The sequence below is a fragment of the Manacus candei genome, unplaced genomic scaffold, assembly GCF_025592945.1.
Source record: "Manacus candei isolate 608988 ecotype Guabito, Panama unplaced genomic scaffold, ASM2559294v1 h1tg000023l, whole genome shotgun sequence".
In the NCBI taxonomy this organism is placed as follows: domain Eukaryota; kingdom Metazoa; phylum Chordata; class Aves; order Passeriformes; family Pipridae; genus Manacus; species Manacus candei.
Window position 1 is genome coordinate 11,034,342 of NW_026138071.1, and position 22,539 is coordinate 11,056,880.

The following is a 22,539-nucleotide window of genomic DNA, read 5'->3' on the forward strand; positions in this document are numbered from 1 at the left end:
TATATGATACTGTCTGATGGCTTTTCTTCCATATGTGCTAGATATAGATATAATTTATAGGTTATTTCCTGCCAGTCAGGATAATAATCTGCTATTGCTTGAGGAAGAAAATCCTTTTGGTGGTCCAAATACAGTGTATAGGGCACCTAAAGAAAGATTGTAGACTTTGTCTGTTGTCATATCGCTAAAATGCTTAAAATCTCATCCATGTTCTGTCCAAACAGCCTAAATTAGCATGCATCCTCTTATTTAGCTTGTCAAATCACTTTTAAAGACTAATCTTGGGGGTTTTTAATGATTTTTTTCCTATGTTTTAGCACTCATGGCAAAGCAATTCTTCTTACATGTGTTTGTCATAGGGGCATTCTGAAGCATTTAGACAATACTATACAACACCAAGTACCCTGCCCTCTTCTGCAACATGGCAGAGACTATTTTTAGTAGTTTATGAAAAATACAACATATCAGCATATTAAAATTTCTTTTATTATCATAAATGTCAGTGCATTAATTTTAAGTCACCACCACTTTGGCTACCTTGGATTGAGAGCTGTGAGACTGAGTGAACACAGTCCCTAGAACAAGAGCTGTTTATGAAAAATAAAGAAGTTACAGCTGAAAGATGATGAAGATGATTGACTTCCCCCAAATGTTTTTGTTGCTAACCCTCTCTATTGAAAGCTGTCTCAAGTACAGTGACTAAATAGGGTGTACACGCTACTCTCAAGGGTGCAGAAGGTGCAACTGCATTACCCAATGAAGTTAATATCAGGTAGATTTTGAAGACACATCAGCAGGAGAAAGACTCATATATCAATCCAGTGAAAAACTACATGCCCTTTGGTTGAAAAACTGTTCTAATTTTTATCTCTATTTATTAATATAACTTCATTCAAGTGCAAGAAATTATTTTTTAAAAGTTAAAACACTCAGTGTGTTTCAAACCACAACCATAGAAGTAAATTATTTGTGACACCAAATACCTCTTGCTTTTACTTTAGGTGTACTATAGAGAAAAATCACAAGCAAACCCAAAGCAAATCTTTAGCTGAGCTGAGGGATTTAGTGATTTAGGTTTGAGGTACAGAATTTTAAAAAGGATCAGCTGCATATTGGCTCTTACCTTCCTAGCAGTGGACACTTTAATCAACATTTGGAAAGAAAACATACCAAATTTCATCACTCTCAAAACATTTGGATGAAGCTTGTTAATAGGCTTGGCCTAATGACAAAGGTTTGACCCTACAAGCAAGAAGTATAGGAACCTGATGAGTAAGTGATTGATATGCTACCTTCAAAACTGCAGATTGGGATTGCATTTTACCACAATGTTATACAATTCTTGGCAACCAACAAGCAGTCTAGCCCTCATTACACCATCTGGAGAAAAAAAACAACAGCAAAAAAAAAGCCCCGGCACGCACTCTCTTTTGGCAAATGCATGTGTGGGAGAATAGCTACCTGAGCCAAAAGCTGTCTTTGGCTTCTAAGAAGAATCTGGCTGATTCAGAGGCTTGTGACAGCCTCTCACTGTTTTCATTTTATGTCAAAATCAGAAAATCACATCAATCTACAAAATAGCAGCACATTCTCAAATACTACACTACTCATGCCCTTCAAAGCTGCTATATGCATGACCAGGTTTCATGTTAAAATCCAGTAAAGTTTCCAGTTTAAATTCAAAGTGATCTTGGGAGAGTCAAAGGATACAAAAGATCACTTGGTATTGTGAAAAAAAATGAAAAAAAATTTTAAAAGGAGAGTATATTTTTTAAATTCTCAAAAAGTTCTTGACTGGTTTTCCAAAACTTTCCAGTAATCATTGAAATATAAACCTAAATATTTAAAAGGCAGGCAAAGGCTTTTTGTTTTTTGACTTGTTTTCAATTGCTGCAAGAGGAAGAAAAGAGCTGTGTTCCTGGTCTTATTTTTGTAAGAGGAAATCTTGGGGCTACTTCTACAGTCCCCGGAGGAATAAGGGGAGACCTCAGCTCTCTGATAATCATTTAAGATGGGACTGAAGTTGTGAAAACAGATCTGTCCCATTTTACCCCATCTGCTTCAGACTGATGATGCCCTTTATCTGTGCTGATCAAGGCTTTTGTGTGACTACAAGGCACTTCTGACTGGGGAACTGATCAGAATAAAAATAATCATAAAGTATTAACAAATGCATGGATATTTTTGTGGCACTGCCAGCTTACACACACACAGACACACACCATGGCTCTAATTTCCCAGATGCAAAGAAATGTTTTCCATCTTGATGCCATGTAGTATTTTTCTCAGCTCCTGAAAGTACTTGTCTCCAATGACAAGGCACAGTCGAGGAGGGGCAAGATGACCCCCTTTCTCCTCCTCTCACTCCCTCTGTCTGCAGGCAGGGACTGTTATTCCCCCTTATCCACTAAGGGGTTCCTGACTGCTGGGAGGGCCATGCTCTGGCCAGAGGTGACAGCCTGTGGTGACCTGAAGACAGACAGCCTTGGCCCTGCCATGTGCCCAGCAGCACCCTCCACCTCTCCCTTGTCTTCTGCAAGAGGCATATGTAGCAAGGGCAAGAAAATGATCTGGAATAAGGGTTAGAAAAACTAAAAAATTATTTGACATAATCTCAAAAATTTGTTATATGGAATTTAATTGATCCAGCCACTGAACAGGAGGAGGAATGGAAATGGAGTTCTTTTACCCAGCGTATTTTTCACAGAATGAATTAATGCCTCGCTGAAAAAGTGATTTGCAGTTGACATTTCAGGCAGCCTTACTGCCTGGCTCTGGAATTATTCTCATTGTTGTTCACACAAAGGGAAAATAAACTCAACCACTTGGTTTCCTTTTCCCTGAAATATATGTCTAAGATCACAGCTTAGAAAGAAAACTAAATGGCAGATGGCAGCATCTTTGCAAAGTTTGTGCACTCTGAGCTATACAGACAGGGAAATTAATTTGTTCAAAGAAAAAGACAAAGGAAGAGCAAGAAAGAATAACAAAACAGTGAAGTTCTCATTAAAAGTTCTGGGGCAGCTTTTAGTTATACTGTTACCACATAGCCAAAAGAAACAATCAAGAAATCCCTTTGCTTTGTGGCGTTACTCTTCATTGCATCAGTAGCAAGAAAGGTTTTTAAAGAATAAATTGAAATTTTGTGCATTTGGATCATTTGTCTTCCTCTCACCTTGAACCACACTGGAGGCTTCACTCCACAAACCTCGGGCAAGATTGTCTGTCCTCCTCTGTATACCCAGCAGGGTTTAGATAGACACCCTCTGCCTCCCCAGCAGTTCTTATCCTTCTTTGCTGAGAGTGTCAAGAAATCAATTATTTTCTCCTGAGCATCAGGAGGAAGCATTACTGATGCTTGCATCAACCCTCATGTTTCCTAGCTTTTTCTACATGAGAAGAATGAGTCAGAGCACACCTTCCTTGCTAGACACAGAGTGCCAGTGGAGACACTGGCTGTGTCATCTAACAGACCCCACATCAAGCGTTTGGTCACAGAGCAGAGCAGTGTTCCTTTCTTGGCCTCTGCAATCCCACAACAGTTCACCCCACAGCTGCTTTGCCACATTTCATTTCATTTTAGCTTCATGCTGCCTTTGATATCAGAATAGCTGGGAAATAAATGGAACTGCAGGCTGCATTAAAATCTCTTTTGTTCAAGAGATCTCTCGGACTAAAATAATGTTGAAAGGAAACTGATAAAAGTGAGAAAAGGGTTTAGGATGTTGAGGGAGACCCACACAGAGTTAAAACATGGTCAGGAGAATCCCTGTTGTTTCCAGCCACCCTATAAGCCAAACAACTTCCTCCAGAGAAGGTCTGAGTTCATGTTATTTATACAGCAATCTCTTCTGATTCTGCTCAAAGGCTAAGTACCCCGAAATCTGGAAAACGATCAAAAGGGGAGTTTGATCTTATGCTGCTTCTGTAAGAAAAACTCTCCCAGAAGAATGTCTCTCTGTGAAACCACTCTATTAAATTTTTACAACCCTGAGGTACGAATCAAGATTTGGACCCTTAACTTGCTTGGCAGACTTTATTACTGTATTATCTACCTCCTTGGGGTATACAGATGCTCAGTGAGCTTGTGTTTATAAAGCTCTTGAAGGCCCACAGATGGAGAGCCAAGAGAAGCAATCTATATTTTTACACTGGATATTCATGTACCCTCTTCTTCTTTAAGGCTTGGCCTTGAACACATGGATGGTATGATTCCCCTTGGGCACCGTGACAGAACATATTTACTGCTTATTGCTTCACAAAGTTGATTTCTATCAGAAGTGCACTACATTCCTATCCAAGCAGGAGCCAACATATTCCAAAGAAACGTGGGTGATAAAAAGAGAATTTTGTCTGTTGAGCTGCATCATAATCAAGGCAGTAGCCAGCCATCCTTGATGTCAGTGATGCTCACGGCACAACACACCCAAGCAGAGCAATCTCGCTGTGGTCCTCAACATCCACGAGGGGAAGCAGAGGGGCAGGCACCTCTTTACTCTCATGACCGGTAACAGGACTCAAAGGAATGACATGAAGCTGAGTCAAGGGAGGTGTAGGTTGGATATCAGGAAAAGGTTTTTCACTCAGAGGGTGATTGGGCACTGGAAAGGCTCCCCAGGGAAGTGCTCACAGCCCAAGCCTGACAGAGTTCAAAAAGTGTTTGGATAACGCTCTCAGGTGTGACATGTGGGGTATCCTGCACAGGGCTAGGAGTCAGACTCAATGATCCTGATGGGTCCCTTCCAACTCAGCACATCCTATGAACAGAGCAACACTGTGTTCAAGTTGCTGCAAAATCTTCTCTAGAGAGGCACTGTAATCACATGCTTTACGTGTGCCACAGTAGAGTTTCAGTAAGAGTCAAGAAGGAGGAGGGAGACTGTTTTCCCTGCTTTTCAACTCTGAATATACTTGAGGCCATCCTTTACATAACAGTTCTCTGCCTCTCTTTTGAGAAATCCTTCAACATGGACAATGAGTCCACATTTACACCTACATCAGCCCACTAGAGACAATGCAATTACAGGTGGAGAAGCCAGTTGGAGAGTTTCCAATTATTCTGAGAAGTTGCAATTGCAATGGTTATGCTTCCCTAGTTACAATAGGAAAAAAAAGTAAAATGTGCTAGCAGCATAATGAGCCCATAGAAATGGCCCCTGTTATGTTTAGTGAAAAGACAGACAAACACACATGCACACACATTAGGAAGAATTTTGCTTAGCTATTTTTCTAGTTACCAGTCACTGCAAATACCCCTAATTAAGAATACTCACAGACAAAAGATGTAAGAAATCAGAGTTAGTATTCCTGACTACTCACACAGATCTTTGGGATTTGAAATTTATGCTCCCTAGTGAAAGTTTTAAAAGTACACATGAAGGACATCTCTAATGACATAAGTGATAAAAGTGAGTTGAAACCAGACTTCAGATTTACTCTTTACCAGAATGCAGTTCTTCCTGCAGCTTTATCAGATACCTAAGACTGTCAGCCATATTCTTCCCAGCTGGCAGATAAGAGTTATTAACAGAGAAATTCTCACAAAATGTTCATCAATAACAGTTTGCGAGAAACCTTCCTTTATTTTTGCCTTTAAGGATTCCCATAGGGCTCAAGTTAAAAGCTGATCTGAGCAAAAATGGACAAGCTATTAACTGGTTGCTTTCTCCAGAGACACCCAGGTTTCTTTCATTGAGATTAATAGATAATGTTCACAATTTTCATAAAGGAAATAAAGTGGAAAAATAAAGAAACAATTTTTTGGGAAAGAGGGTGGACTAGGTAGGCACAGCTGATAATCCAGAACAGGTTTACAGTGTAGCTAAGGAGGCAGCAACCCATTTATGAATCCAAACAGTATTTTTCAAACTTGTGTCTCAGCCGAGGACACAATTTGCTGCACTTTTGAAATATTGTAGAAGAAAGAGGACAGTTTTACTCCTATGGATTCACCAGGATATGTATTTACCAATTTACTGTAGCATGCTCTCCATTATTTGATTCATCAAAAAAACTCCAGTTATTATAAGCTCATTTTTAACTCTTGCCACAAGAGATATGGCCTCTTGTGTTGAGTGAATACCTAAGTGTAACAATGTGCAATGGTCCTTTCAACCGCGAGCTTCAGAAAACTAAATGCTGACAAATAGTCTGGGGTCACATCTGTGAAATGATCCATATGTGCTGGCTGAAAGAGTTTGACTCTAGCTTGCTCTCAAATATTAACAGCTTTGCAAAAAAATGCCCTCTCTTCTGCAGCTGAAATTTTTCTTGTTCAGTCCCCAATATAAGCAGGTTTTTGTTTAAGTTCAAGCGAAATCCCATCTATCATTTAGTTATGACAAAGTGAAAAGCAATATGTTTTCAGTCTTCATTGTAAGGCAGTGATACAGAGAGAACAGCCAGAAGTGCTGGCCCTCAGCTGCCCTGAGGTCAGTGGGCCTGTGAGCACGGACACCAGCTGGTGGCCACACCAACACTTGGGTGGAAAAGCACCACTCCATGTATTTAAGGAAAACATCCAAGCCAACCAAATGTCATTCCATCTCTTTTCAGTGCAAAGAGCAGGCAAATCTCACTTTCCCAACAGGACTATCCTTCTCTGCAAGGTCACTTGCTTGGGAAGCTCAGCCAGCACTGCAGGTGCTTGGTGTGGCAGCTGGAGAGGTGTGGGAGGGAACCTCCCAGGAATACCTACCAGCTGGAGGGGAAGGGGCACAGCCAGCTGCAGGCAGCCACTGCCTGCCTGTGGGAGAGCTCCAGCTATTTGTCTCTGCCAGATTTAAGGCAATGCTTTCAGAAAACCCTGCACAGAAAAGCCCCTATAAAATGGGGAATCTCAATCATGACTAACCAATTACCAAAAAAGAAAAAAGTGTATGTCTAGGAAATGTGTTTCACATATCTGAGAATAAGTTATCTGGTTGATATGTGGGCCATATCTTCCAAGTTGAAGACAAAAGTCATTTGTTTGGTTGTGAGGTTTTTTAAGTTACAGTTCTGTGAGAGACATGCAATTTTGAAAGCAATAGCTTGTGTCAAATATGTCTCAACTGCTTCACAAAGGGAATTAGAAACCTGAAGCTTGAATTATAAACAACTCACAGGGACAAATGCTTCACGACATAAATTCACATTAATTACTGTAATGCAAACATGGGAAAAACCGTATTGCAACCTGTTCCTGCATGGACAGGTCAGGGCTCTGGGACCTTCTCAACATGAGGAATATTTCCAGGGAAAAGAAAGGAAGAAAAACACCCATATAGATACAGTGTCACAGTATCCAACGGTTTCCTTGGACATCTGATAATACATAACTTTTTTCTTAAGCACAAGAAGTTGAACTATGCTATTATACAATCAACTAAATTCACTGTTACAAAATTTTCTAGCCTCACTGCTGTGGAAGAAATGAGAAAATAACATGAATTCTAGCTATTTTTCAGGTCTTAAAAAAAATATATATCTCCAACATTCTCATGTAAAGATACATAACAATTACAATAAATATAGGTATCATACAGATATGCCTGAGATACTGCAGAATCCTTCCAGTCACTGTCTAACAATAACAACTGTGCTCTGAGATTATAACAATGCCTTTATACATAGCTGTTTTCAGCCCCCAAGCACCCCCAGTTTTGCTGAGCTCAAAACCATAGTTCCTCAAGCATCATGACTGATACCTTGATGGGCAGGTTCAAATACCTTGATGGGCAGGTTCAAAACTATTTTAGAATTCTTCCCAGTAAATAAAAAAGGTTTAATTGTTTGTATTTTTCTTTCAATGCCCCCACTAGCATGTGGATTATGGGAAGTAGATTCATTATCCAGTTTGATGAGTTATCATCACTACAGACACTGTGACTTCAGATGTTCCAGTCCTCACATAATTGTTACTCCTTCTTTTTTGACAAAGATTAATTGAAGATAGCAGTATCACTAGGGTAGGCATCTATATAATCAAGACCACTGTCATCTATTCTTGGTGTCATAACCCAAACTACAGTTTCACAGTCACTGCTGTGAATACAAAAGAAATCTAATAGTGAAATTTAAGAAAGTTAAGACAGGAACAGCAGTTGTGACTCTGGTAGCCCAAAGTGAAATGTGTTATTTGCATCAGTTTATAACCATACTGAGATGCAATTTACACGTTACTGATGTAAAAGGACATGATTGATGTAGTCACAGTGACCTATCACAACATGAAGTCACAAAGTGTTTTTTAAATTTGTTTCTATAAAGCATTCATGGAGAAAAATGCACAGACCTGGCCCTTGACATCTCATGAGTGACTTTAAAAGAACAGAAAAAAAGAAAAGAAAAAGATTTCTGCTTAAAAATATTCTGCTCTATCATTTTATGTTTTCCATTTCTTTTCTGTCCCTCTTAGTTAGTGAGGGATGATACGTGTTTAAAATGCCTTCTACTAAAGACAGCACCAAAACTCCAATTAACAGCAGCATGCACTGGCTTCTGGTAAATCACTTGTAATCAGCAATACAACAAGACAGAACTGTTGATTGGCATGTCCCGAGTTGTAATATTATTTTGAGTAAGATCTAGCTTATAACAATTCTAGATTAATATCTGACAAAGCATATCTGACAAAGCATAGCTGATTTGCTAAAATTTTAGATACCTATCCATTGTACAGACAGTTCTCAGGGTCTGCCTGATCTGTCCTTTCATCTCCTTCCACATGGAATGAGCTGTGTGATACCATTGTTGACTAGGTGGTCATAATCATTGTATGTGACAGAGACTTGTTTTTAAATAATGACCAAAACAGTAGCAGAGCTACTGAAAATGTAATGCCAACGTGTGCCAAATGGGATAAAAACCCATTTCAATGTCATATGAATACCAAATTTTACAAAACCATACCTTCTTTTCTGGTTAGCAAACCTGCTGTCAATGTTTTACTTTTATGAAATATTCAAATGCAGTGTCCAGTTTAGACAAGTTTGAATCTTGATCATTCACTGCTTTGTCCTCCACCACCAGTAAAGGGGTTCTCCAAGACCAGTCTTATTCAGAATCAGGCCTATGAGGAAAAAAAATGCAGCTACCAAAGATCCATGTAGCCACATGTGGTGCATACTGGGCCTGGTCACCATGAAAGAAGGCAGCTGCCTCCCAGACACACTGAGGGACAATTGCTGTTGCCCAACCCCCCAAGGAATTCTGTGTGAAAACCACTGAACAGTGTGTGGCCCACCTAGCAGCTCCCAATTCTCTGCTAGGAACCCCCTAAATAGAAAATTTTATATTTCTGAAAAACATGGACCTGAAATGAATGCTTGTTCTTTCCTCCCTTCATCCTAAGACTGTGGCTCCTACATTTATTTCAATTCCTCTCCACAATGTTCCAGAGAGGAAGGTCTTTCTTTGCAGCACTGATTTGGTTTCAGGTCCATTACTCCCAGGTACAGCAAAACCATTTAGAATATTTAAGAAATATTCAAATGAAGTTGCCAGAGAGGAGTTCGCAATCTCCTGTTGAATCACCTATGCCATCTGTCCAGAATTTCCTCAAGAAATTACTATGAAAACATGCAACCAAGAGCAAAACAGCATCCCCAGACTTCTTTGTAGATGTGTTCTTAATGTTCAGGATAATTATCTTCTCAACAAGATTTGGTAATTTAAGGGCTTCATAAATGTTGAAGACATTTCAGCATCTTGGTCTATATACAGATGAAAGCCGTGATCATAGAAAACTTACAAAAACATCTCTTTGGGGAAAATGAGAAGAATTTGCTATATTTACTAAATAATTTAGCAGCTGCATTCAGTCTTTTTTTTCGAATTATATTCTGGCAGATGCAAAGTGTTAATTTGACTCAGTTGTGCTCTACCTAACAGACTCCTGGGTGTCTGGATGAGCAGCTGTGATCTCCCTCAACTTCTCACCCAGGGTCATCCCCCAGACTCAGCATCCTGACTGCCTCCCCTCAGCACCTGCCTCAGCAGTAGTGACATAGTATGGATTACAACTGTGGCAACAAGCCAGGCTTCAAGAGCTGTGGTTTCTATCCTGTGCATCCACCAAGATCTAGATACATTAATGCTGTTGCACTTACATAGGTTGGGCTTTCTTGAAAGAAAGATCAACAGCCTCTCAGCAGAGACAGCAATGTTCCACAATGTTGGCAAAATATTGCAGTTGAGAGTAATGTTTGCTGAACTCTTTTGACGTCTGCCTGAAAATTGCCCATGAACAGTTAGCAAGATTCTCAAATGTGCTCATTATCTGGAGGATTATCCTTGATGTGCAGTCAGTTCATAAAAGATTTGCTGCAAATCCTCACAGTCCTCATCAAGACAATTACTCACAGAAGTTACACAGTACAGCTTTCTGTGCTCTGGCTGGGTGGCTTCTCTGGCTTTCACAGCATGAGTTGTGAATAGTGCAATTAAGTGCTCAACTTCTTGTCACAGTACGGAAACATGATGCTAAACATTTGCTTTTTGCAATCAGTTACCTTAGCAAAGCTTGAGCCTTTGATTACTTATAGTGTGACAAACAGGTTGGGAAAAGGGACAGATTGAATGAAAATATTTTTAAAAACAAGGATCCAAGAGCTTAAAGCGTTGCTACTGCCCTGCTAAAAAGCTTCCTTTCGCTCCACTTGAGAAAGGAAAGGAGGTGTCACTTCCCTTTGCCTGTGTGTGTCCCCAGATGTTAAACGGCCTATTCCAACAGACAAAATCCAAAGCGGATAAAAGCTTTTCAGTCTCCCTGTGATAACCCATATCCTCTTGTTACAAGATCTTCAAATGTCAATACTAAATTCAAGATCATGGCAAAACTGAAAAAAACCCAGTCATCCTTAAGTGACAATATACTGAATCCAGTATCAGGACTAAACCACAATATATTAATTCGCTACACACTTTAATATTGAAGACAGCTTTAGAAATAAGTACTATTGACTAGGTTAAATGTGTTCTGAACAGCTTCTGGGCAAACTGCTAAATGAACCACAGTAACATGCGGCCAATTGAAGCTATGATTTAGATCATAGCAATCTTAGTTCACATACGTTATTCCTCCTCTTTTCCAAATGAGGAATTAACACAACAGTTTTAACTCACTATAATTTGAGTACATTAATTTTGCACTCTGATTTCATTCTGTGTAATTCACATTTTTGATATACAAGTCCCGCATATGGCTGAAAATTTTATTTTCAAGTCACAACACATGACAACAAAAAGGTTTACTATCACAGACTTTGATGCTGTGAATAATTTTGCAAGGTTCCTAGGATTATTCCTGTGTTGAAAGTAAGCCTGACTTAGGCACTTATTTAGGTCTTTGATTAATTAGCATTGTCTTTAATAATAGAATTTGGCAAACTCAGAAATTCTTGACTAAATCATCACGAACTATTTCACTGCTTAGTTCATATTTCCCTGCCTAATCAAGCTATGTATTTTCTTACTTGTGCAAGCTAAACATAATTGAAGCTCCTGTGCAGAAACAACATTACCAGAAATAATTTGTAGGAGCATTTGACCTGCGGCCAAAAAAAAATACGTGACATAGCTATTTATCCAACCCCCTCTGTGATACTACAAAGAGGGAGAGAGATCAGTCCTGGAGGCAACAATAATCTCACCTAAATTACAGACCAAGACTCCTCAGCTAATTTAGTATTGTATTTACAGTATTGGCCAATTTTGCTTATACTATTTTCTTTCAAATCTCTTCCCCATACATAGCAAAAAGCTCAAGTAAAGCAGGAACATGAACTTTAATTTTTACATCTTTACCTCACAACAGAGTAGGAATAGCAGAGAGACCCATCATAGGAAAGCATAAAGCTCTCTTTTTGGTTTTTTCCCCCCCTCAATCTTCCTGAAAAGTAATTAAATTTAAAACCTCGCTCATCGGGAAAACTACAGCCAGTTCACCCTTAACCACTTTACCTGCACTTTGCTCAGAAGTTACCAGAGGGATGGCATAAAACACTCCAAGCCAAGGCATACCATCTGAACTCTTATTTTTCTTTTAAAAAAGCAAAACAAACAAAAACCCCCCAACAAAACACACAACAGAAAAAGATAAACTTGTTTCAAGAGACAGCAATCGAAGGGCCAACATAATGAACATTCATCCCACACAGTTATCTGAGAAAATAACTGAGAAAACTCTCATAACTGAGAAAAAAAAAATCCCTACAATACCTTGGGATCTTTCTTGAAACTGGAGTAAGGTTTTTGTTGTTTCTAATCCTTTCAGAGCACACAAGATTGGATATCACAGCCATGACATTGCTGGACTGAAAAGCTATTTTATGTAATTTTGCAGTTTGTAAGAGGCAGTGGTTGCAATTTTCCTTTCCCTCAGATATCTGCACAGTGTTCATGGAAACTAATGCACCTGCCTTTATGAAAGAAGAGATGTAGAACACCATACACATTTAGACAATGCAATATATAGTTTCCTAAAATAATACATCATATGCAGAATATTATACTTATTTGTGAGATCTTAATGCTGGAGTCCATTATATACACTGACCTACATAACTCTCATTCTGTATCTCCAATCCATGACTTCTGTATTTCTTCCTTTATTAACAGAGGTTTCTAGACTTTACACTCTTACATCTTCATTCCATTATGGCATTTCGCACTTGGTGGTTTTCTCGCTGGCATTTCCAGTAGGGGTGGTTTGCAGAACTCAAAAACAAAGCCAGAAACAAAGCCAACCCACCAGATCAGGGATATGTTTTGCCTTTCTCAGAACTGTATCACAGTGGGTTGTTACAGCAGTATAGATCCCCTCTCCAGACATTACAGTAGCATTTGTGTGTATATATATCACTACTGTATTTATTCATAAGGATGTACATGTGCCTGCCATGCCAAGATCCTTGTGCTCTGCAGCCCTATGGAGCAATTAAAAGTCTCATTTAAATACACTGCTCCCAAACGTTTGCTGGTACTGCTTGGTGGGAAAATATAAATCCTGAGTCTTGGGACAAGTGATGAAGGAGATCACAGTCAACTTCATTAAATTCCCTCAGTTATAGGGCAAAACCAATTGAAACTGATGGGCTCTGGAAGAGGTGAAAAATTCACATTACCCTGTTTTGTGGAAGGGGAGAGCAGTATGTGGGTTCTGGTCATTAAGTAACTAAAAGTGCATGTAATTAAGACTAGCAGGACAGTGCTAGTTATAAACGTTTGTAGGAAGATTAAAGTCTGTATGGATTTAGCAAATGTTCAGATTGTTTCTCTCCTGTTTTTAAACCTGAGTGTGAAATAGTGACACAGGACAACAGTCCTTCCCCTCTGATGGCCTGCTCTAGAGGCAGGCCATCAGAGTCTGTGTCAAAGCAGTGTGATATCAAAAAGGACGTTTCTAAGACAGAGCTTCTATCTTTTTACCCAAATCCATATATTTTTTGTTCTATCCAAAGTAAATGTGAAATATTTCAAAGACTCTTGCAAAAAGCTCCTCTGTTGCGTGCTTCTGCTATCCTTTAGCTCTGAAGTAACGCAATGGTAAAACCCGGGAAGGCGGAGCCTGCAGGCAGTCTCCAGCTGCTGGTGTTCCTTGGAGGAGTCAGCACTGACCTGGCAGGCTTGAGGCAGTTTGTCTAACATCCTCAAAATTATGATAAACAGAACTGTTTCCCAGTAAACTTGCTAAGAGCAGAGGAAGCTACAGGGCTTGCACACTCCCTGGATCCAGGAAAGCCTCAAAGCCACCCAGTGCTGGAGGCAGGTCTGGAACAGCAGCAGGATAGGGCTGCAGGAACCCCGGCCAGGCTGGCAAGCGCTCTGCACACCAGCCACCAAGGCAACAATGTTCCTGGGCTGCCATCATGGTTTATCTTACATGGTACAAAAATGATGTTTGCTCATGAAAAAACTGGTTTGGGGGGAGAGGAGAAACAAGCCAACAAAAATAACTGAGCTGTATTAATTTATTTCTAGACTCTTACGGACTCTACTCCAGCGCTGATCTTTACATGGGTAAGACAGCATACACATCTCCCTCTCTCCCTCTCCCGTACCTTTACCAATCAGTCCCATTCTGTCTGATTTCCAGCAAAACATGCTCTTCTTAGCAGGACAGACATTAACAACATTAAGACCAAATCAGATTTGTAGGTATTTATGTGCATAGCTGCCACATGCTGTTGATCCTAAGATAAAGTACATTATTTTTCATTCTTTAAATAATTTTAAAATGTTCCACAGCACATTTTGAAAGATTGTCCAGAAAACATTTAGGAAGCAAGAAAATGCTAGAAACCAGAAAATTATTTTCACATACCTTTTAAATTATCTAAATAATAACATGCTATGCATGCTTAATGTTTTTTATATAAAACCATCTATGAGAAATTACCAAACAAAAGCATTAGTTCAGTTACACTGCTCTATTCTAGTACACTATCTTGCACTGTGGTACCTCATGAGAAAAAAAGGAATATCTGAGAAATGCATTAAGACACTTAGCTTATTAATGGCCAGCCATATATAAGCTCATTTTTCTTGCCCCAGGCTTTTATGATCTAGCAATGGAAAATTTTTCTTCGTATTTTTCAGAAATAACAGAAAATTCCAAGAAATGGAAGCCGCTGCTAGTAAAAGAAGAAAAGCTGAGTATCATCAGGGTTAATAGCTCCTATTTGAGATCCATGAATGATTACAGAGTTACTTTTCTATATCGAACTTTCAAGTTTCATTAATAATATGCTGCCTCTCCAGGACATAGGTGCACTCCTTGTACGAAGGTTATTTATTCATCACATGGAATAGAAGAGCTAGAGGAACAATGGCTTCAAAAGTCTCGTGCTTATACATTTTGACAGTTGTTTGTTGGGCAAGTGCTCTTTGGTACTTAAGTATAACTCGTCCTACTTCTTCCTACACTGGCCACAGACAGGTCAGTAGCATATCCATAGCCAGAAAAAACGTTTCCTTTGGCAACATAAGAACTCGACCTATAAATCCACATTCCTTTGACTTTCTTATCAATGAACCCAACAAATGTGAGAAGAGCATCCCTTTTTTGGTCATTCTCATCAGCACAACTCACAAAGAGTTTGATGCAAGGCAAGCCATTCGAGAAACATGGGGAGACGAAAACAACTTTAAAGGAATTAAAATCGCCACACTATTTCTTCTTGGAAAAAATACAGATCCTGTGTTAAATCAAATGGTAGAGCAAGAAAGCCAAATTTTTCATGACATTATCGTGGAAGATTTTATCGACTCTTACCATAACCTCACTCTGAAAACGTTGATGGGGATGAGGTGGGTAGCGACGTTTTGTTCGAAAGCAAAGTATGTTATGAAGACAGACAGTGATATTTTTGTAAATATGGACAATCTTATTTATAAGCTGCTCAAACCTAACACTAAGCCAAGGAGAAGGTACTTCACTGGTTACGTTATAAACGGAGGACCAATAAGAGATGTTCGCAGTAAGTGGTACATGCCGAGAGATTTGTATCCCGACAGCAATTACCCACCCTTCTGTTCAGGCACTGGCTACATTTTTTCAGCTGACGTAGCAGAACTGATTTACAAAACCTCCCTCCATACCAGACTTCTTCATCTTGAAGATGTGTACGTTGGACTTTGCCTTCGGAAGCTGGGGATTCACCCCTTCCAAAACAGTGGCTTCAATCACTGGAAAATGGCCTACAGCTTGTGCAGGTACCGCAGGGTGATCACAGTACACCAGATAACACCAGAAGAAATGCACAGAATTTGGAATGACATGTCCAGCAAGAAACATCTTAGATGTTAAGATTTTTACAGATGTAAATACCTTTTTTTTTTAATTTTGGTTTAGTCTGGTTATTTTTTGACAAAGTGATCTGCTGATTTACAAGTTAAACTGTGGGATATTAACTGTGAGAAGATTTTTATGACTGATTTTTCATTCTCGCTTTGACTACTGGTTTACAAACTTCAGGCTCTTTTTGGTAAGGACATTACACCAACCTAAAGGAACTCGAGTCAAATCTCAGATTTTGTATATGATCTGTCACACATATCAGCTCTTGCATCTGTGTGTAAAAGGACAGTAATAAGCTATTATGAGCTGGTTAACAGTTCATGCCCCAGCCTCTGAGATAAGACTCAGACCATAAGAAACTTTTATTCTTTTCTGACACCCTACAACCATCTCTGTTTAGAGCTTTGTTAATAAATTAGGCAGTATACATTTGCACTGAAGTTATATACCTACCTTGACATGTATATTCTAAAGTACAATGTGTGTAATTCCCAAATAGCTTACTGATGGTGTAATAGCAGAATTTAGACAGGTAAAAACATCAGAGTCCCATTGGCCTTAGAAACAAACCCACACACTGAAATATATTTTCATCTACCAAATGGTATTTCTTTAATTTATTTCAGAAGACACCCCATTTCTTTACACTTTCTAAAATAGCCCATAAAAGATGTAACACAATTTAAAAATGAAGTAGAATCTATAGGAGAAATAATACAGGGGAGATGTATGAAAAATTATCTTAAAGATACATGAGAAAAGCATGACTATCTTAACTTCTAATTTCAAAGCAAGGTAATGTCTCTCATTAGTATCAAAATGGATTCTCAACTAAACATCTGGCGTCGCAATACCTAATTATATTGAATGCTAAAAGTATCAATAAGCAGCATATTTCTTCAATGTCAGTCAGTGCCATATTTACCTAAAAAAAGTAACACGAAAGCAGCTTTTTACAAGTAAGCTCTACTTTTTGCTATAGTACATACAGGCATGAGATTCTACCACATTTTTAATGGTGTTGAAAGGAAGAATTTAGTCCAATAAAAGAATGCAATCAATTTTCTGTTGTAGCAGAGTACATAAGAGTTATGTACAAATTTCACACCAAAATAGAGGGCTTTTAAGAAGCATCTAGTAAAAGAGCCCAAACAACAACAAAATATTGTAGCCTTTTTTAAAAACCTGTTAAAGCTCTCAGGTTACTTATCATAGAGCCAACATTCACTGAGGTGCCACTTAGGAGATCCCCTGAGCATGCAACAGAAATCAAATCCACGAGATTTTATTCAAGTTGTATAACGTGCTTATATGTGTTTTGAATATGAATGCTTATGAAATGTCATGAAAACTCTTTGATAAATCAAGCTCTCTCTATTCAGCACCACCTTATAACAAAGAAGTAAAATACGATATCACTCAGCAAATAACTTGGAATGAAGAACTCACAGACAAGTTACAAAGATACAAAACTCACCAAATATATTATTAGCTGTAGATTACTCACACTGTCCACAGCACACACAAAAGCCTCATCCATTTCACTTAGCATTATGTGCAACATATGCAAAACTGTTATGTCTGTATGTTATTCAGAATGTCTATAAAGTTGTCAGAAATTAACTGAGAAGAATTTAAAGGAAAGCTCTGACCTGATTTTGCCATAGGTGTACACAGCACTTTACAACAGTAACAGAGGAATGAAGATGCTACCCTAAAAGGTTTGCAGTTTCATGTCATATTGTTAGTCTTATTCACAGATGCAGCACTACCATTTTGAAAGAAACTACTTGTAAGTAAGGTAAAGTGTGCCTGGCCTTCAAGTCACTAGCAGGAGCCATCTCAAACAAATCTATTTCAGATCTAAAGGTGAAGCTATACAACAGACAGCCTAGGAGTTACTGTTAATCAACAGGAGCTTGTGTACCCTTCATAAATAAAAAAAAAAAAATCAGTAACTTTTATAAAAATACTGAATCTCTTGCAGCATAATTAAGATTTATCCTTCCCTAGTTGATCTAGTTCTGTTAAAGTTGCTCTTGCTTCCTGTCAGACTCAGAACTCCAGCTAAACAAGGTACAACTGACTGCATAAGTGAATATATAACACAGTAATTGCATTAAGTTCAGCTTTTCTTACCCGAGCCCCAGAATATGCTTGTTTATGAACAGAAAGGAGGCTGGAATTCATCCCCAGCCCTCGGGTAAGTCAGACAGCATAGATGCCACTCTATCAGGAACACACTTAGTAATAATTTGAACCCACAGGCTGCAATCACTTCTGCTATCCCTCTGCACTGTGCAGTAATTTGGGGTTTCTGAATCCACAACCGAATGGATTTGGTTGCCTTACTTCTGCTGATGCTTCTGTGGCCTTGGGTTAGTAACCAAGAGGACAGCAAGGCTCCCAGTCCAGATACCTCAGGGCTCAAGTAGCATGGTAGCCTTGAATTTCTCCTACTACAAGTAGACTGCATTAACGACTGCAAGGTACACCTTGAAAATAGTATCTGAAAAAGTGTATTTCCTGCCATTTATAAATAGATAGATCTTGAACAGAAATGTAAATGCTCTTCTTGAAACTGATGTACATATTTCTAAGGCATTTTCTTCTGTATTCAGCTGTATATATGTGTAAGTCTGCTTGCTATGTAGCAGTCTGTTATGCATGGAGCTGAGTGAGGCATATTTGTCCAGTGTTTCAAGAGCCTTAAGCATGTGTGCCCTAACTTTTGAATGTACAAGATATTTTTTCTTTTGCTGTCAAGTGAATTTAATGCAACACAACAATAGCCTAATTTTCTACTTCTATTAATTTTCTGATATTAAATTTCACTAGCTTGTTACACTTCAGATTTATTATTTTCTCTTTGCTCAGAAATTTCAGTATTGCAACCTGCAGATAGAAAAGGAGCAATACATCTACTCACAGGGACTGCTGTCCCTTCCACTCAGTAGTATTTTTGCCACATGGAATACTGTTAACAAACAAGTATTTGCAATAGACTTCCTTTAATCAAAGGAACAATCAAAGAAATATTTACATTACCTTAAAGGTCATTTTGTTTCACTGAGCATGGGACAAATGACAACTTAGTTAGACATCCTGGCTTCCAGTCACATCAAAAGTGTGACTATAATCATATTTTGATTCCAAAATGTACATGAACAAGGCACATTGAGCAAAGCAGGTTGAGGGAGAAGTGCCTCTCTTTCGGAGGAGTTTTTCCACAAAAGCTTTTCTTCTTTTTTTGCTAAACCCATGAGAATATTTGAACAGAAGTCTCAAGGTTCATTTTCCATTTTTCCTAACAATAATAAGTATCAATTTTGATTCTTTATTGGGATTTTTTTGTCTTTCCAATGTAGATGGCAATGGCAATTTGTAAATGAAGAGTGTAATTAACTAGAAAAGCTTGTCAACAGTAACCAAATTTTAGGTGTATCATTATATATGACTGGCTGTACTTATGTATTTATTTGTCTAAATTGTATATATTGTTTTATCTATAGTGTCTGTAGGAGTGTATTCTTTTAGATTAATGTATTATTTACAGTTTTGTGGGGTTGCCAGCAAAGCTGCTAATCAAGATACTATTTTTTGTATCAATGTCAAAAATAAAAAAAAATTTAACAAAAACAAAATGACAAAATCAAGTGAAAAATTAAAGATGTCCTGTAAGTTTTCTTCTTCGCTTCTTTCTAGAAATGTAAATGGTATTATCTGAAAACACAGTATCAGTGAATAGGCTCATTTGTCATAAGGAAGAATATTGTGCTGTAAAAGCAGATTTTAAAATAATAATTGAAAAAATAAAAAACCCAAAATACTACTTTATTCATCATTTGTGCAACAACTTCATTAAGCTGATGTCCACATGGATCAGGTGTACTACTTCCTTTGAAGCCAAAGACATAATATTAAAGTAGCCATGGCAATATCTGACAAAGTAGCAGATGGGTTCATCTTCTGCTTTGCCCTGTTTAGCTGGTTTGGTATCCCCAGCCAATAAGACCAAAGTCTGGTTGTTCTAAGGTGGTGAAGTTTTCTTACTCCCTTGGTCCAACAACATGGTTTCTTTTGCTACCTCCATGGTATCGTAACATGTGTGCCTGCGGCCATCAAAAACTACACACAGGAGAAAAAGAGAAAGCACAAATGCCCCAAACCCCACATCTCTTAAAAACACAATAAATTGCTTTGAAGTTGCTGTGTGACCACCAGGACGGTACCTAAACAGAGGAAAAGGGTCCTCCTCTGGTCTCTCATAGATCCATATTGACCCTAACAGAGCCTTTTGCTTCCCCAAGCCCCCCAAAAGCACCTGCAAATAAATGAAGAATCACAGTGTGAATACACCCAGATTACCCAGTTAGCCTCATGTAGTGTTTGTTTACCAACACAAACATACGAAGATGCTGTTTCTTCTAGCAGGAAGGTCTGGGTGACTTTAGGGTCCTCACAACAACATAAAACCACAAAACAACACGAAAGTAGGAAAACTTCCCTTTTACTATAAGAACTAGTCATAAAAATTCCTCTCTCTCCATTGTTCCCTTTGCAGTTTCCTACGTAGAATGAAATATCTAACATCTTGACCACTGGCTTCATTTATGAAATTGAAGGGAAAATAACACCCATCCCTGAGCAGAAAGGGAGCTTTTGCAAACCAAAGTGTATTTGCTTTGTGTCACCTATTTCAGAAGCAGCTCAAGCCTGCTACAGAGTTCTCGGGCATCCCAGGAATGCCTGCAGCAATGCAGCAACCTTACAAACCATAATGAGATGATTTAAACCAACTAAGAGTTTCACATACAGTAAAACCCCTCCAATCATTTTCATCTTTCTCTCGTTTTCATGAAAGCAGCCTGAGTCCAATTGCAACACTTACATGGTGTTTAATTAATAGACAGCTTAGAGATATACAGATATTAGCACTTGTAGGATGGATTTAATGTAGTTTGATTATCTTAATTACAAGCATTCTATTTTCTCATTTACTTAATTGATTGTCATAGATTTCCAAAGAAATTTTCACTGCCCTAAGTGAAAACAGTATGTAAAAAACCTTCTTAAAACTGCTGAAACTGGCTTATTGAAGCAACAATGTGCCAAAAAAAGGGAGATCCATATGACATGAAACATTGTACTGAATAACATCTGCTTCCTTTTCTCTTGTTAAAAATACGAGTTTATGAAATGGAAGAAGAGGAGTCATCTGGGGAAAAAAAACCATTGTATTGATTCAGCTGCACCTGTAAGACTTGCCTCAAATATCACCTCTGATGACATGCCTAATGTAGGAAAAAAGATCCATTTTTCTGCTAGTTCTGCACATTAGCTGACTCTACATTATATCCCTGCCTCACCTGAAGGAGCCAAGGAGAGCAAGAGGCGATTTATTTGTCATGCAAGATTTATCCCTGAGCATTTATTCTGCAAAGGCAGCATTACATATCAAGTAAGGTAGAATTATGTGCAGTGGTTTTGTAATGCAGACAACTTTTATTTGGGGGAAGCAAATACCCCAAAATTGAGGTGTTCTGATTAACACCATATCTGCAGCTAAACAAAAACTATCAAGAATAATTCCGACCCCTACATCCCTTTTTCCTTTAGGAGTTCCTTTCTCTGGTCTATTTTCTAACATGACCTCTTTTCTTAAAGAGAAATGGGACCTCTAGGCACCTTAGCATAGTAGTAAAAGCAAGGGGAAAGCAGAGAGCTCCCTACAGTATCATTACGGAAGTGCTAGCACATCCAGTGAATAAAATTATTTAGCATGACATCCATCCTCTTTTGGCAATAAAGAAGCAGCCACAGAAGTGAGATAAGCCACAACCAGCACCTGGGCCCGTCCATCTTGATGCATGAGCTGTTTGGCTCCAAGTGCATCACGCTCAGATCATGCACCGATTCTTTCTTAGCACAAGACATTTATAGGAACATCTTAACAGAAAAGTGGTGCCAAAACGTAGCAAGAGCAGAAAGGGATAAATTTTTTTATTGTTTATTCACTTGCATTAAAATCCCTCCTCAAAAAGCATCTTCTATTGCAGGAAGTTTCAACAGTTATCCATTATATACTAGATCTTATCCTCACACAACCTTAAGGACAGCCCAGTGTAACACTGGTCTCCATTATCCGCTGTACTGCAGACTGCATTTGGCTTGAGCTGTGAGAGGCAAATCAGATTTGATTCAAGTCACAAACCCCATAAGTTTCTATGGGATTCATGCCTGTTTTTAAAGGGCTGAATTTCATCCTCTGTCCAACTCACGTCTTACAGTGAAATCAGCTGGAATATCATCTGGGTTCCTGGGGAAGAACACTGTATCCCATGCAGAACTTCACTCATCAGAAACTTCACCTCTTATCAAACACGAACAGGAAGACAAAGGAAGTAGTAATCCCTCCAATTTTCCATTAAGCCTGCTCTTTATGAAGACAAAGTAGATAGAACACGAGACCAAGGCATTTGTAACCTGTGCAATGAAAGCAAGCATATAGCACTAACTCTTGACAGGAGTGGGCTCTGTGCTGAGTTATCTGTCACCTGGCTCTCTACCAGTTCACAAATATGTTACATTCTGCCCACAAAGTCTGTTTGGCAGCACTAACAAACACATGCCACTATGGGAGCAAGAGCCCCACAAGGCCATGCTTACTTCTAGCAATTGTTTCTTTTTCTACACGGCTTTTATTTCTGAAGTCACTGCATTGGAGAAAAACTGGTGCTATAATGATGCCTTTCTTA

General features: G+C 38.7%; 1 protein-coding gene across 2 annotated transcripts in view; it reads left to right on the forward strand.

Moving 5' to 3' along the window:
- B3GALT1 (beta-1,3-galactosyltransferase 1) overlaps positions 1-19,599 on the forward strand; it is a 206,263-nt gene extending 186,664 nt beyond the window's left edge. For both annotated transcript variants that reach the window (XM_051787501.1, XM_051787502.1), the window contains 2 exons: positions 13,963-14,001; positions 14,581-19,599. In XM_051787501.1, the coding sequence (XP_051643461.1) occupies positions 14,810-15,790 (981 nt within the window). In that variant the 5' untranslated portion in view covers positions 13,963-14,001; positions 14,581-14,809 and the 3' untranslated portion in view covers positions 15,791-19,599. The remainder of the gene's footprint in view (positions 1-13,962; positions 14,002-14,580) is intronic.
- The last annotated feature ends 2,940 nt before the right edge of the window (positions 19,600-22,539 follow it).